The 17,033-nt window shown below is 42.9% G+C and overlaps 1 protein-coding gene across 2 annotated transcripts in view; it reads left to right on the forward strand.

Annotated features, from left to right (window-relative positions):
• Window positions 1-9,112, forward strand: part of LOC106562212 (DNA-binding protein RFX7) — a 42,516-nt gene extending 33,404 nt beyond the window's left edge. For both annotated transcript variants that reach the window (XM_014126926.2, XM_014126924.2), the window contains exon 10: window positions 1,565-9,112. In XM_014126926.2, the coding sequence (XP_013982401.2) occupies window positions 1,565-4,843 (3,279 nt within the window). In that variant the 3' untranslated portion in view covers window positions 4,844-9,112. The remainder of the gene's footprint in view (window positions 1-1,564) is intronic.
• Window positions 9,113-17,033: the final 7,921 nt, after the last annotated feature.

Consider the following 17,033-nt stretch of genomic DNA (forward strand, 5'->3'; position numbering starts at 1 on the left):
TTCATAACTGGAGTTATGAAAGTGTTGCATACTTTTTTTGTAGACAGATTATTTCACTTATAATTCACTGTATCACAATTCCAGTGGGTCAGAAGTTTACATACACTAAGTTGACTATGCCTTTAAACAGCTTGGAAAATTCCAGAAAATGATGTCATGGCTTTAGAAGCTTCTGATAGGCTAATTGACATAATTTGAGTCAATTGGAGGCGTACGTGTGGATGTATTTCAAGGCCTACCTTCAAACTCAGTGCCTCTTTGCTTGACATCATGGGAAAATCAAAAGAAAGACCTCAGAAAATAAATTGTAGACCTCCACAAGTCTGTTTCATCCTTGGGAGCAATTTCCAAATGCCTGAAGGTACCACATTCATCTGTACAAACAATAGTATGCCAGTATAAACACCATGGGACCACGCAGCCGTCATACCGCTCAGGAAGGAGACGCGTTCTGTCTCCTAGAGATGAATGTACTTTGGTGCGAAAAGTGCAAATCAATCCCAGAACAACAACAAAGGACCTTGTGAAGATGCTGGAGGAAACCGGTACAAAAGTATCTATATCCACAGTAAAACGAGTCCTATATCAACATAACCTGAAAGGCCGCCCAGCAAGGAAGAAGCCACTGCTCCAAAACCGCCATAAAAAAGCCAGATTACGGTTTGCAACTGCACATGGGGACAAAGATTGTACTTTTTGGAGAAATGTCCTCTGGTCTGATGAAACAAAAATAGAACTGTTTGGCCGTAATGACCATCGTTATATTTGGAGGAAAAAGGGGGAGGCTTGCAAGCCGAAGAACACCATCCCAACCGTGAAGCACGGGGGTGGCAGCATCATGTTGTGGGGGTGCTTTGATGCAGGAAGGACTGGTGCACTTCACAAAATAGATGGCATCATGAGGGAGGATAATTATGTGGATATATTGAAGCAACATCTCAAGATATCAGTCAGGAAGTTAAAGCTTGGACGCACATGGGTCTTCCAAATGGACAATGACCCCAAGCATATTCCAAAGTTGTGGCAAAATGGCTTAAGGACAACAAAGTCAAGGTATTGTAGTGGCCATCACAAAGCCCTGACCTCAGTCCTATGGAAGATTTGTGGACAGAACTGAAAAAGCGTGTGTGAGCAAGGAGGCCTACAAACCTGACTCGGTTACGTGAGCTCTGTCAGGAGGAATGGGCCAAAATTCACCCAACTTATTGTGGGAAGCTTGTGGAAGGCTATCTGAAACGTTTGACCCAAGTTAAACAATTTAAAGGCAATGCTACCAAATACTAATTGAGTGTATGTAAACTTCTGACCCCTGGGAATGTGATGAAAGAAATAAAAGTTGAAATAAATCATTCTCTCTACTATTATTCTGACATTTCACATTCTTAAAATAAATTGATGATCCTAACGGACCTAAGACAGGGAATTTTTACTCAGATTAAATGTCAGGAATTGTGAAAAACTGAGTTTTAAATGTATTTGGCTAAGGTGTATGTAAACTTCTGACTTCAACTGTGCATCTTATTAATACTTTTTTGTATCATGTTTTTCTATGCTGTATATGCAGGTACAAAGGAGCAGGCAGCTGATGTCCCCCAGTCCTGTGGGAACATCGGAGAGCAAGATTCTGCCTGTCAACTTCCAAGTGGTGACCCAGTCAATGCAGCCTGTCAAGTGTCCCAAGACCCCTCAGAATATCCCAGCCAGCCCTGTGGGAGACCGCTCTGCCCGCCACCGCTATGCCCAGATTCTGCCTAAACCCTCAGCCACCAGCGCCATCACCCTGCGCTCGCCCCCCACCCTGCTCATCACCAACAGCCCCATCAAGACCGTGATGCAGCCCACACCCCACATCAGCACTGTCAACGTGGTCAAGATGACCACCATATCCCTGGCTCCCAACTGCAGCACTACAACCACCCTAACCAACACCACCTTAAGGCCTGCATCTGCTGGCATGGGCAGCACTGTAGCCCTGGATGAGAGCAGACCCAGCCCACGGGCCAGGAGTGGCTCTGTGGCCCCCATCCTGTCCCCCTTAGCCAGGTCAGGCCGGGCCACCACCACACCTACCATCGACATCAAGATGATGGAGGGTGACGCCATAAGTGAGGGCAGTCCGGCCCTGGGTGCTAGCAGGCTTACTATGACTCAGGAAGCTGCAGGGGGCCAGAGGGCTGGAGGAGCTGTACCAAGGGCTGCCAGTGTGCCCATGCCTCACACTAAAGGCTCCCTGGGACTGGAGGCAATGGCTGGAACCAATTGCAATGGCAAGTCCTCTTTGAGCAACAATACTGTGGCAGCTACAGCTGGTAGCAATAATAACACCAATAACGAAAGTACTTTGTATTTGACGGTCTCCAATCAGAATACCAGCACCACTCTGTCACCCAATGGCGGCACTGTTGCCACATCACTCATCGCGTCCAAGAGCCCCAGGAAGCGCCCAGGCGTCGGCTCAGAGTCTTATCCCACGCCTGTCAAAAGGGTCTTCATCTCCCAGCAGTCTCTTGGGGGCTCCGATGGTTACAGACATGGGATTGGTGCAGGAGTGAAGAAACTCCCCAGGGCAGGAACCCCGGTCAGACCTGAAAGTGCACCAGCCATCGGCAAAGTTACTGTGAAACTGAACTCCACTGTCCCAACTCGAATCCTGTCACTCTCTGATTCCCCCTTCGGAACCAGAGGCTTCCAGACTGTTGTCAAGCCACAGAACTCCGTGCAGAGAAGAGACACTCTGACCACCATGGACACTAGCAGCATCAGCAACGTTAGTGCCCCGGCTGGTCATGCACGAATTCAGCACCAGCAGCACATGACAGGTAACATGCAATCCATGCCCAACAGCTCTGCCCTACTGGAGCAGTCTACTGTGAGTGACTTGAGGAACACCATGTGGGTCGGGGGCCAGCTGGAGGGAGGTATGCAACAGCAGCAGCAGGCCTACGCCCAGCAGATCACAGACCACAAGCAGGCATCCACACCGGTCATGGAGCCCCTGGCCATGATGGGCCAGGCCCCAGCCTCTAGCCAACTCTCCATGCAGACAGACATGGACTACTTCCATTTCAATGATGACGATATGACCCAGGACAGCATCGTGGAGGAGCTGGTGCAGATGGAGGAGCAGATGAAGCTCAACAGCAGTCTGCAGGCCTTCGGAGCTGACGTGACGCTGCAAGGCCATCAGTCTGTAATGCAGGGCAACAGGATGTCCTCCAACCAGACAGTGACCCCTTACTACCAATCAGTACACAGCAGCACCACCCCTGTCCACACCCCCATCCCTACCCCAACTCCCACCCCCACATCCACCTCTGAGATGATGGGAGGAGGCCAGGGCATGACTAGGGAGAGCCCCTGCTCCCGCATGGCCCCCACCACCCCGGTGGACAGTGCCCTGGGGAGCAGCCGACACACCCCCATCGGCACGCCACACTCCAACTGCAGCGGCAGCGTGCCCCCCAGCCCTGTGGAGTGCAGGAATCCCTTTGCCTTCACTCCCATTAACTCCAGCATTACAGGCTACCACGACGGCAGCATTGTCTCCAGCAGCCCCGTCAAGCCCATGCAGAGGCCCATGGCTACTCACCCAGACAAGGCCAAACTGGAGTGGATGAACAATGGTTACAACAACAGCGGGGGGAACTCCATCAACGGCATCAGTATCCTCCCCAGCTATCAAGACCTAGTCGACGACCACTTCCGAAAGCCCCATGCCTTCGCCATCCCTGGCCAGTCCTATCAGTCTCAGATGAGGCACCACGACGGACACTATGGCCGCCTGACACCCATCTCTCCGGTGCAGCAGCAGGCAGCCAGTATGGCCAACCTGAACAAGCAGGAGGGCTTCGCTGTGCCCGCTCCTCTGGACAACAAGACCACCAGCACATCCTCAGCAGGCGGGACCTTCCGCTGTCGTAGTGTGAGCCCTGCCGTGCGCCAGCGAAACCTGAGTGGCAACCAGGGCCTGCAGAACATCCCCCGAACAGTGGTGTCCCCCTTCACCTCCCCCGTGACCCCCGAGATGATCAACATCTTCGCCAACAGCCATGTGGATGTCAGCGTCAGCAGCATGGCACAGAGGAGCCAGTCTGTGCCTGTCAACGTGATGATGCAGACGGAGGTGCTGCCCATGCAGGGCCAGACCAACAGCAAAAAGATCACCAACGTGCTCCTGAGCAAGATGGACGGGGACAGTGATGACGCGGTGCGGGGCCTGGGTATCAACAACCTGCCGTCCAACTACACAGCCCGCATGAACCTCACCCACATCTTAGCGACCACGCCCAGCTTCCCCAGCAGTGCCAACCATCAGACTCTGATGACTTCCAACGCTCAGAATGCGTACGAGTTTCAGAAGCCTGGTTACCTCATGAAGAACTCTAGGAACGAACAGATGATTCTCTCAGCAGGTGACAGCCAAGCACAATCAGCTACTGGAGAACAGCAGCATCAGCAGAGACAGCCTATGCTGCTGGCCCAGAACCTTCAGCAGCAACAACAGCAGCAGCAGCTAGATTTCAGCACCACCGTTAAAGACCTCTTAGTGGACGGCAGCCATACTCCTGGCAATCAGCTCGTGGGACAGGTGACAGAACTCAACGCTGTGGGGTCTGATTTTCGACTGACCTCTGATCTTTCCAGTAGCATCAATGACCTGAACAATTTGGACACAAACCTTCTGTTTGACCCCAATCAGCAGCAGGGACAATATGAAGACTCTACACTGGAGGAACTGAAGAATGATCCGCTGTTCCAGCAGATTTGCAGTGAGACTGCGAATTCCAATGGATTTGATTGGCTGGAAAGTAAAGACCAGCCCACAGTCGGGTTAATGGGTTAATATGGGCTCTGCTTTTATTTCATGAAGGTTTGTTTATACCTATTGTTTTGTAAAAATCTTCTTTGGAATTATTCACATTGACATTGTATAGCACACTGCAACACTCTGGATACAATGACTTTTGTCCAGTCTAAGTGCCAGGCTGAACAGAAATGATCACTCTTACAAATATGCTGGTTTTCTCTCACAGCTCATCGCTGGTGCTGACTCATCCATTTCTCCCTCTTCAGACATCATAAAGTCATTCAAGAGCATTTAAATCAAGACAGTAGAATAACAAGTATTTTTACATTTTTAGAAGGACAGGATATAAAGAGATCTCTTAAAGATTACCAAACATCTATCTGTAGACTATCATTTTGGATAATGTTTTTGTTCAGGAGCTGTTGACTAAAACAAGAGGTTTGGCAAATAATTGGCAACTGTTCCTCCCTCTGTAAATTGTTTTCCTTCCATTGAGGTAGATTTGAAGATTTGCTTTAGAAGCATACTGTTGTGCGAGAACGTTAAATGGGGCGTATGCTCACCTAATATGCCTCTGTACCTCTCAATGAAGAGTTGAGATACCTTGAGAGGGTATTTGCAGTAGCATGCACTGGTGCTAATGTTTCTCATTGCCGTTTCAAGTCTTCTTAAGGATTGCAGGTGCTTCCAAGTGCAAGACAAATATACCAAAATCAATCAATGGTTAAAAACAAATCCCCCTGTAAATAAAAATGTATCATTGGTCCACTTAAAGAACCATGTTTTATATATTTCCACACTGTGGTTGGAATAATACTTTGAAAATGATAATGCCCTTTTAGTTTAGGAGCTGTTTGAAAAGACTGCCTGAACTTTCAGCCTGTTTAGGTGAGATGGAGTTTTGGCCTGCATGGTGACATCATCTGGCAGTATATGTATTTAATAGACCAATAAGAGAGTTCCAAACCTTCTGCCAATAACAGCTAGTTTTTAGGTTTCCCATCCCTACTCAGTCCTAGCAAAATTCTTGCTTTGTGAATTTGTTCTTTGCTAAGAAGCTATTTTTGTTACTTTTTGACCATTGTTTTCAATTAAATCACAGTACGGTACTTCATTTTTACCCAGAAATAAATGATTTGATATTGAGATAAAAACAGCTGCGTTCGACCTTTAACATACATTGTTTGCAATGATATTGAGGCAAACTAGTTCCATTCTCTCAGAATTGGTATTTTTACAAGTAGGAAAACAGCAGCTGTTTGAAAAAGAATCTGTGTGACTCTACAGAATATTATTCAAACTATAGATTTAAAGGTCAAGATATACTGTCTGTATACTAAACTTGTCAGAAGATGTCTGATTGACCGTTTTGCTGAAATGTTATGCAAACTTTACAAATAAGATATTGACCACTCAAATTCCAGTGTGCATGGTACAAAAAATGTAGGCTATTAAATCGAGATTTGAATTTGGTTGATGTACTATGTCTTTTCACCTTTTCAAATTTCCCCTCATGTCCCAGTAGTTAATGCACTTTGAGTACAGTGAAACTGAGAGCAGGTAGCTGAAGAACAACAGATGTTATCTGTTAATATTGTCATTTTGTAGGCCTGCTTCACACACATTTTGCCCTGAATGCTGACATTCTTACTGTAGTTGAGCTCCCCTGCCCTTAGTGTCGAAAGGATTGCTTTGTTTGGAATCGTATATGTTTATAAGACTTAAAACAATCGTAATAGAGACCTGTAATGGGGATAGCTTGCACTTTAGTGACTGCAGAACTAAAGGAAATGGGCTTTAAGATGGAGCTCAAAGGACAGTTAAATCTTGTATTTAAACCGTATAATGCATAAGATGACCTTTTTCACCTCTGTCAAGCTTTTTAAGACTTGTGTAGGGCACTGGTGGGGATTTTTATTTATGTTCTTTGTGACTATTTGGCAGGTATCATTTTAATTAACAGAAATATATTGATTTAAGGAAGTGGAGGAATATAGGAATTGAACCTTATGACACCCCTATACCAAAGTGTATTGACTGGAGATGACCCTGCCCTGTTTCAGTCATGTATCTATTTGGGGAAAAATGACTTTCCTGGTTCTGATTTATTTTAAAACTATGCATTTTTTTACTTCTCAAAGCGGCTGCTACTGTCAAAGTAGGTTACTGCAGGTTTATGTAAATGTATGCCGTTTTTCCCTTTTTTTACATTTGTTTCATGTTACATACATTCAGCAAAAAATGTGATGGATATGAAATAATTTAGATTAAATTTCATAGTTTCCTTCTACTGTAAATGAAAGGAGTTTCAATGATTTTGAAAAAAATATTATGCCATTGGATATTCGAAGTCCTTCCTATAAAAAGGCACAAAATTGCATATTTTACCGTCGTACATTGAAAGCTATTCCCCTTACATTAGTCTAGATCCAGTAGAAAATACAGTATTATGGAATACTGTAATACAGAATTACAAACATTTGTATAAATTGTAATTTTCTTCCCCTTGAATAATGTTCTTGTTGAGTTCATTAATGCACTGCATTTTATTCTAACAGTGAAGGGACGTGTTTCACCTGGAGACAAAAAAAGGCATTTAGTGGTAAAGTACGGGTCATCTATTACAGGTTTAAATAGCTTATAGTATAGTGAAGAACAGTGTGTGAATAAGGCATGCAAATCATAAAGGGAATAGCTAATTGGCCAGATCCTGTGGTTTTTATGAGCTTTTAATCTTCTGAGCCTTATATCCATACCAAAGAGTAACTAATTAGTGTGAGATAAAAACCATTAAATAGGATTTTTTAGAAGAACCCACAAGTAACCCAGTCATTTGCCTATTTGCCTGACATCAGTCAATGACCTTTATATGGCCATTTGGAATTGTCCTTCATTCAGGTGGGATGGTTGAAAATAATTTGAGGAAATTGTGAAACTGGCAACTGATCTGTAGCACTGGAAAACATGCTGAAAACCACACTACTGTTCTGGTTTATAAAAACCAATGTAGCAGGACAATATTGGGGTTAATTCAGTTGACTGTTGTAAGTGTTCCTCTCATTTTGAACCCCACCGTTTGTACATATGAAAGCTCTGACACTGTATTGTTATAACTTAAACTGGTTCTGTGCACCTGCACCCTCTGAAATACTATATTGGTGATTTTGGATCAGGAGCCAGCTAAACTGTGCTTGTGTGTTTGGCCGCTGGCGCCCTTTCTTGTACAGATAATGCTGTGTGTTTTGATTTTTTTTCTTAGCTTGGTGTTTTTTATTTGCTTCCTGAGATTTATTTTGGTTGGCTTTTTACAGAAGACGTCTGCTTCAAGTGAGAAAATAGCATGGGTATTTAAAAAAAATAAAAAAGTATTATATATTACCAGGTTCCATAGCTATCTTTCTCTGACAGATTTTGAACATTGCAATGGACATCGGAATGTCATGGTTAAAATTTCAATAAGCTTTGAAGGTTCATGTTATTGCACTAAACGTTTAATGAACCAAGGCATTGGCACCTCTTTTAGGACAAATGCATCAATTGAAGCCCCCCAAATATTTTTTTAAAGAGCTTAACTAAGTGAAAGAATAATTGAAATGTCAATCAAAAAATATGAGAACGCTAATTGTCTTGTGTAGCAATATAAATTAATCTCAGTGAGATACATTTTTTTTAATTTTTTTTACTTAATTCTCATGAGAATATGAAACTCAATTTAAAAACATTTTAACAGAAATATTCTCAAATAAATCATTCACCATGTTAATAAATGATATGTGTGCATGTTTGTAGAATTCTATTGTACAGAGTATTTGTAACCACTTTGCTGTAATTCAGGATTGGTCCTGTCAATCGGAACAGAACGGTATAGTGACTCACAAGTTACTTGCATTGTTTGACGTTTACTAATTCAGATTAATATTTGTTCTGTATGTTCAGGTTTTGAATCCATTCTGTTTATTTAGATGTTTTTACTTTTTTTATGTAACTCTGTGAAGATTATTATTTTTTTCTCCAGAAACCATTGAAAATAAGCACTGATGTTTGTACTTAAATGAAGACAAACCCTGTCTGTTCTTCTTTAAGTGCACAGGGGCAGCTGAGTCCTGTACTTTTCACAGACCTGGTATAAAGTCCCTTTAACCCTTGTTGTTGTCCAGTGTACAGCAGACCGTAGAGTAATTTGATAAAGTTGCTTTAGCGTTTCAGCAAAGTTTCTTCTGTCTTTTTTTAATTGAAGTGCTCACTGATGTTGAGATTTTTTTTTAATGGTTTTTAAAACCAATAAACTTTTTTTAAGTACTTGAATATCTTGGTTTCAATTGTTGTTTTTCCACTCTACATGCATTTACATTACCTTCACTTAGCTAGAATCTTCTGGTTTGGTCCCACAAAGGTTTCATCCCCAGAGCTGACTAAAGTGATGATTCAAATAAATATGTATTTACTTTACTGTCAATCCCACTTTTGGTATTCAGTGTCCTTTTCCTCACCGTAGCTTAAGTTATTCAATATGAAGCTAAAAAGATAGGGCGTGCCAAACACCACATTCCATAGATCCTATATCTATTCTAGTTGATTAAGTCACATGAGTGTGGAAGACCATGGTTTGAACTGATCTTCTCAAATCCTGTTCCATAGGGGTTATTGAAAATGTTACAGTACCACAAAATGAATGAAACCGCACTTGTGGGAAGTGTATTCACAATTTCCAAATATGTTATTTGTACGTTTTAGCATTTTAGATGTGAATGTGGTAATGATGTTCCAGAGTGGCTAATCTGTATACAGCCTGATGCAGCTCATGATAGGGAAACGATGCACATTTGGCATCATTCACACCATCTGTCTGAGATTTCAAGCCTGCTGATAAGAGCTGGCTAGTAGAAGAGCAGGAAAAAATGTCTGCTTCTAGTCTTTGTAAATTGCTTATCGCCCCCAATGCTAATTCATATACACTGAGTGTACAAAACATGGCAGACTGACCAGGTGAATCCAGGTGAGAGCTATGATCCCTTATTGATGTCACTTGTTAAATACACTTCAATCAGTGTAGATGAAGGGGAGGAGACATGTTAAAGAAGTAGTTTTAAGCCTTGAGACAATTGAGACATGGTTTGTGTGCCATTCAGAGGGTGAATGGGCAAGACAAAAGATTTAAGTGCCTTTGAACAGGGTATGGTGGTAGGTGACAGGCGCACCAGTTTGAGTGTCAAGAACTGCAATGCTGCTGGTTTTTTTCACGCTTAACAGTTTCCCATGTGTATCAAGAATGGTCCATCACACACAGGACATCCAACCAACTTGACGCAACTGTGGAAAGCATTGGAGTCAACATGGGCCAGCATCCCTGTAGAACGCTTTCGTGTGACCGTGGATATCCACGTTACACAGTCATTCTGTTGTGTCTGAACATTATTGAGTGTTGCTTTTTTTGTAGAGTCCATGCCCCGACAAATTGAGGCTGTCCTGAGGGCAAAAGGGGGTGCAACTCAATATTAGGAAGGTGTTCCTAATGTTTTGTACACTCAGTGTAGTTCTATTGTAAAAATGCTGAGAGGAGAGATTACCATTTGGCTTAATGAGCTTGTCTGCAAAAACATTCTCCAAATTAAAATGTTCTGCTGGTGAGAATGTTCCATTACGTAATGAACCAACTTGAACAGACTACTGTGCAACAGCAAACCGTGTAATTGGTCTGGTAAATGCAATGTCCCACTCCATTGTCAGTTTTTGGAGTTGTTAACTAGCTGATACTGAACTGAGAATCATCTAAAATTTCCATTGATGTGGTAGTTCAGGGATTTTGTAAATGTGTGGTAATTGAGGGAGAACAGCTGAATCAAGGCTTGTACCCAGGGCAAGTGAACTACCTCCCAAAAAGCTCAAGATCTTTTGATAGAGGACATATCCTCCCAATTATTATACAGTGCACTCATCGTACTCCTTTCTAAACAGAAACTGGCTGAAGTTGAGAGCTAATGTTACATTTTACAATGCCGTCGCCTTGATTTGATCATTGTAGAACACTATTACTGAATTAAAAAAGTATAGTCCAAGTCCAATATTCTTTAATTTTTTTTAATTTTTAATTTCTTGACTTTTTGTTCAGATTCCAGCGAGGGACTGCATGAACAAAAATACTTCTAAGCAAGGTCAGTTGGATCAGGTATCTTTGAATGTGAATAACATCCTTTCGTCCATCTCATGGGATGTGGATTAGCCTGTGTGTCATTCAAACGGTTTCCTACATTATGATAACGAAGTAATGCTTGTCTCAAGGTATCCCATTCATAGATGCTAAACTACCTTTAGCTCCTATTGACGTATCTTCTGGCCGGGGGAGTTTTGTTAAAAGCCCAGACGCGTGCGGTACGTTTTTGTTAACATATCAGCGAGAAATAATGATACTTTTTTTAATGGTTAAATTTCTACACATCTTTTATAGGGTTAGGGTTCCCACACGGACATATTTGCATATTACAGCGCTTGTTTCCGAAAACATTCAATTTGATTTGTCACGTGCCCCGAATACAACAGGTGAAGACTACATTGAAACGCTTACTTACGTGTCCTTTCCCAAAAATTAAAGTTAAAATAAGAAAAATGTGTTAAATAAAATATAGTAACACAATAGAATGACAATAACGAGGTTATATACAAGGAATGCCGGTACCGAGTTAATGTGCAGTGGTATGAGGTAGTTGACGTAATATGTAGAGTACTAGTCAAATGTTTGGACACACCTACTCATTCAAGGGTTTTTCTTTATTTTTACTATTTTGTACATTGTAGAATAATAGTGAAGACATCAAAACTATGAAATAGCACACATGGAATCATGTAGTAACTAAAGAAATCAAAATAGATTTTAGATTCTTCAAAGTAGCCACCCTTTGCCTTGATAACAGCTTTGCACACTCTTGGCATTCTCTCAAATAAATTATCTCAAAAAGCTGATGCAGCACTCGATCACTCTCCTTGGTCAAATAGCTCTTACACACCCTGGAGGTGTGTTGGGTCATTGTCCTGTTGAAAAACAAATGATAGTCCCACTTAGCGCTAACCAGATGGGATGGCGTATCGCTGCAGAATGCTGTGGTAGCCATGCTGGTTAAGTGTGCCTTGAATTCTAAATAAATCAGACAGTGTCACCAACAAAGCACCATCACACCACCTCCATACTTCACGGTGGGAACCACACATGCGCAGATCATCCGTTCACCTACTCTGCGTCTCATAAAGACACAGCGGCTGGAACCAAAAATCTCAAATTTGGAGTCATCAGCCCAAAGAACAGATTTCCACTGGTCTAATGTTGATTGCTTGTGTTTCTTGGTCCAAGCAAGTCTCTTCTTATTATTGGTGTCCTTTAGTAGTGGTTTCTTTGCAGCAATTTGACCATGAAGGCCTGATTCACGCAGTCTCCTCTGAAGAGTTGATGTTGCGATGTGTCTGTTACTTGAACTCTGTGCAGCATTTATTTGGGCTGCAATTTCTGAAGCTGGTAACTCTAATGACCTTATCCTCTGCAGGTAACTGGGTCTTCCTTTCCTGTGGCTGTCCTCATGAGAGCCATTTTCATCATAGCGCTTGATGGTTTTTGCGACTGCACTTGAAGAAACTTTCAAAGTTCTTGAAATACATAAAAAGAGAAAAAAAAAAGAAATTCCACAAATTTACTTTTAACAAGGCACACCTGTTAATTGAAATGCATTCCAGGTGACTACCTCATGAAGCTGGTTGAGAGAATGCCAAGAGTGTGCAAAGCTGTCATCAAGGCAATGGGTGGCTACTTTGAAGAACCTAAAAAAAAAGTGAAATATATTTTGATTTGTTTTACACTTTTTTGGTTACATGATTCCATATGTGTTATTTCATAGTTTTGATGTCTTCACTATTATTCTACAATGTAGAAAATAGTAAAAAATAAAGAAAAACCCTTGAATGAGTAGGTGTGTCCAAACTTTTGACTGGTATTGTACATGTAGGTAGGGGTAAAAGGGACTAGGCAATCAGGATAGATAATAACAGAGTAGCAGAAGCATATGTGAAGACATCAAAACTATGAAATAGCACACATGGGTTGTGGGTTCGATTCCCACGGGGGGCCAGCACAGAAAAAAAAAAAAAAGAATGTATGAAATGTATGCATTCACTACTGTAAGTCGCTCTGGATAAGAGCGTCTGCTAAATGACTAAAATGTCAAATGTATATGTGTCTGTGTGAATGTGTGTGTGGTGTCAATAATATGCATATGTGTTTGTGTGTGTGAGCGATTTGTAGTTTTTGTGTGTTGGAGTGTCCGTGTAGTATGTGTGTGGGTAGAGTTCATTGTGTGTGTATAGAGGAAGTGCAACAAAAAAAGGAGGGGATGCAAATAGTCCGGGTAGTCAATTGAGTAACTGTTCAGCAGTCTTATTGCTGGGGGTAGAAGCTGTTCAGGAATATTTTGTTCCCAGACTTGGTGCTGCGTTTCGGCTTGCCGTGTGGTAGCAGATGGAACAGTCTATGACACTTGGGTGGCTGTAGTCTCTGACCATTTTTAGGGCCTTCCTCTGACACCGCCTGGTATAGAGGTCCTAGATGGCAGGGAGCCCGGCCCCAGTGATGTACTGGGTCGAACGCATCACCCTCTGTAGCGCCTTGCGGTTGGATGCCAAGCAGTTGTCATACCAAGCTGTGATGCAGCCAGTCAAGATGCTGTCAATGGTGCAGCTTTAGAACTTTTTTAGGATCTGAGAGCCCATGCCAAATCTTATCAGCCTTCTGAGGGGGAAGAGGTGTTGTGCCCTCTTCACGACTGTGCAGTGGTCAAAAAGTACCCAATTGTCATAAAAAAAAAAATACTACTTATACGTTTTTTTTATCAAAAGTAAATGTAATTGCTAAAATATACTAAGTATCAAAAGTAAAAGATAAATCATTTCAAATATCTTATTAAGCAAACCAGACTGCACCATTTTTTACATTGACAGATAGCCAGGAGCACACCAACACTCCAGACATAATTTACGAACGAAGCATGTGTGTTTAGTCCGCCAGATCAGAGGCAGTAGGGATGACCAGGGATGTTCTCTTGATAAGTGGATGCATTGGACCATTTTCTGTTCCTGCTAAGCATTCAAATGTAACAAGTGGGTGTCAGGGAAAATGTATGGAGTAAATTCAGGAATGAAGTGAAGTAAAAGTAGTCAAAAAAATAAATAGTAAAGTACAGATACCCCAAAAACTACTTAAGTAGTACTTCAAAGTATTTTTTACTCAAGTTCTTTACACCACTGCAACTGTGTTTGGACCATGATCGGTCACACCCCTGAAGGGCCCCCGTGTCGAGGGTCAGTGTGGCAGATGTGCTGTTGCCTACCCTCACCACCTGGGGACGGCCCGACAGGATGTCCAGGATCCCGTTGCAGAGGTTGGTGCTCAGTCCCAGGGTCCTTAGCTTAGTGATGAGCTTGGAGGGCACTATGGTGTTCAACGCTTAATGGTAGTCAATAATCAGCATTCTCACGTAGGTATTCCTTTTGTCCAGGTGGGAAAGGGCAGTGTGGAGTGCAATAGAGATTGCATCATCTGTGGATCTGTTGGGGTGGTATGCAAATTTGCAGCGGATGTCTGGGATGATGGTGTTGATGTGCGCCATGACCAGCCTTTCAAAACTTTTCATGGCTACAGATGTGAGTGCTATGAGGCAATAGTCATTTAGACTCGTTACCTTGGCATTCTTGGGCACAGGGACTATGGTGGTCTGCTTGAAACATGTAGGTATTACAGACTGTGTCAGGGAGAGGTTGCCAGCTGTTCAGTGCATTCTCTCAGTACGAGTCCTGGTAATCCATCTGGCCTTGTGAATGTTAACCTGTTTAAAGGTCTTACTCACATTGGCTATGGAGAGTGTGATCACACAGTCATCCAGAACAGCTGGTGTTCTCATGCATGGTTCAGTCTAGCCCTTGATCATGACTCTCAGTTCCATTACACAGTCATTGGACGAAGGCATCTTCTGTAGAGGGGAGTTTTGTTAAGAGCCGCGGCGCTTGGTCTGAATATAAACATGATCTCTTGCGGTACGGTTTTGGAAGCATAAGGACCTCATCTAAATGACTTAAATGTAAATGAGTATTTGGCTGTTTTGGATTCCAGAGACTATAGAATAACTATCTTCAAAGTAATGACTCGGGACGTCGGGTTTGAAGTGAAAGCTTCTTTTAGTAATAATATTGGTTCACGTTACATTTAACAACTTTAGATTCTACAAAACAACAAAAGTTAGTTGCTAGCGAAAAGTCAGGATAATCACTTGTCACTTGACATAACTGGCGTGATCTCTCTCTCTCCTGTCGCAAGGCATTCTGGAACTTGCAGTCAATAGCGTAATTCAATACTAACCAATACAACAAAATATGTATGTAGTTCTCAAATAACTGTAAAGAAAATATCTTTAGATACAGCTCAATTAATTAACTTAAACATTAACTCTGTAACACATAAAAGTTACAACATCCTCCCCCCCGATGAACAACGGTGTTCATCTAAATCTCTAGGCAGTATATCAACTGAATAGGTCTCCTCAACAAAGTCCCTGAAACAGTACAAACTGAACATGACCTAACTAGGCCATCTCGGCCTGGAAACAGTTCCTCAGTCTTTCCTAGTTACCAGGTTCGACTGGGTGTGTTATCTTCTCCAATGAGTACAACGTCACCCGCTTTCAGTGGGGTGGGCTGTGGCGTGTCACAGTGGTGTGCTGACTTTAGATCCAGCAAGTAGTCTCTTCGCCAACTGTTCCAGAAGCTGGTCACAATTCTCTGCCTGTACTTCCATCTGCGTGTCATTTCCTCCTTGTTTAGCGTTGGGTGCTGAGTGTCAGCTGGAAATGGCTTTGGAGGCAAAGAGGTTATTCTTTTACCCACCAGGAAGTATGCTGGGGTCAGGGGTTGTGGTTCATCCACTTCATTGTGCACGAAGGTCAGAGGCCTAGAATTTAGGATAGCTTCAACCTCTGTCGGGACTGTGCGCATCTCTTCAAAGTTGAGTGAAGCTCTCCCAAGAACCTTTCGTAGGCATGTTTTCACTGACCTGATGAGTCTTTCCCAGAATCCGCCCCACCAGGCTGCTTGCTCGGCGATGAACCTCCAGGTGATGCCCCTTTCTGAGAAGAACGCCAAGAGTTGGGGCTCTTCGATTGCCTTCCACAGCTCTTTCAAGTCCTGATCAGCTCTCTTGCACGTTTTTGCATTGTCTGAGTAGATTACCTTGCATAATCCTCTCCTTGAGATGAATCTTTTTAGAGCTAACAGGAATGTCTCTGTTGACTGATCTGAGACCAGTTCCAAATGCACTGCTCTGGTTACAGCACAAGTGAACAGTGCAATGTATGACTTCTTCACAGAACCATTTTCTTTCACATAGAGCGGTCCTGCAAAATCCACACCTGTGACTTCGAATGGTGGGGATTCAGTTATTCTGTCTTTTGGTAAAGGCGCAGTGACCTGCTGTCCGGCCCTTGCCTTGAATCTCTTGCACACTATACATCTTGCCACTGTGCTCTTGACTAGCTGCCTAGCACGCAAGATCCAGTATCGCTCTCTGATTTGTACTAGAGTGTCTCTTGCTCCAGAATGCATCACCGTCTCATGGTGGTACTGTATCAGCATTTCTGAGTATCTGTACTTGTTGGACAGAACCCATGGGTGCTGCTCTCTGAATGTGAAGTTGGACTGTTGTAGTCTTCCTCCTACACTGAGTAGTTCGTGTTCGTCCAAGAACGGTTTCAGTTCTCTGATTTTACAGTCATTGTTTAGGCCTTTTCCTGCCTTCAGTAGTTTGATCTCCTGTCCGAAACTCTGTTGTTGTGTTACCTTAATCCAGTACTTTTCTGCATCGAACAGTTCGTCAGCAGTCAGTTCACCTTGCATCTTTATGTTTGTACGAGCATTGGCTATGAATCTCTTTATCCAGGCGGTGACTCTGAACACTCTTTTCAGTTTGCTGTACCTTTCAAGCTCCAACACAGGTTCAGTGATGTCTGTGCTGTTTGCTGCGAGTTGTACAGTAACCTGGCAACTGGACTTGAGTTCTGTATTTACCTCTTCTGGAACCTTGTTATCATCAGTCTCCTCGGACTGATTGGGTGATGTCAGAATTCTGGGTCCATTCCACCATAGCTCGCTCTGTGTCAAGTTTCGAACAGTTTGTCCTCTTGTAGGGAGGTCGGCTGGAGTA

This window comes from Salmo salar, chromosome ssa11, assembly GCF_905237065.1.
Source record: "Salmo salar chromosome ssa11, Ssal_v3.1, whole genome shotgun sequence".
Lineage (NCBI taxonomy): Eukaryota > Metazoa > Chordata > Actinopteri > Salmoniformes > Salmonidae > Salmo > Salmo salar.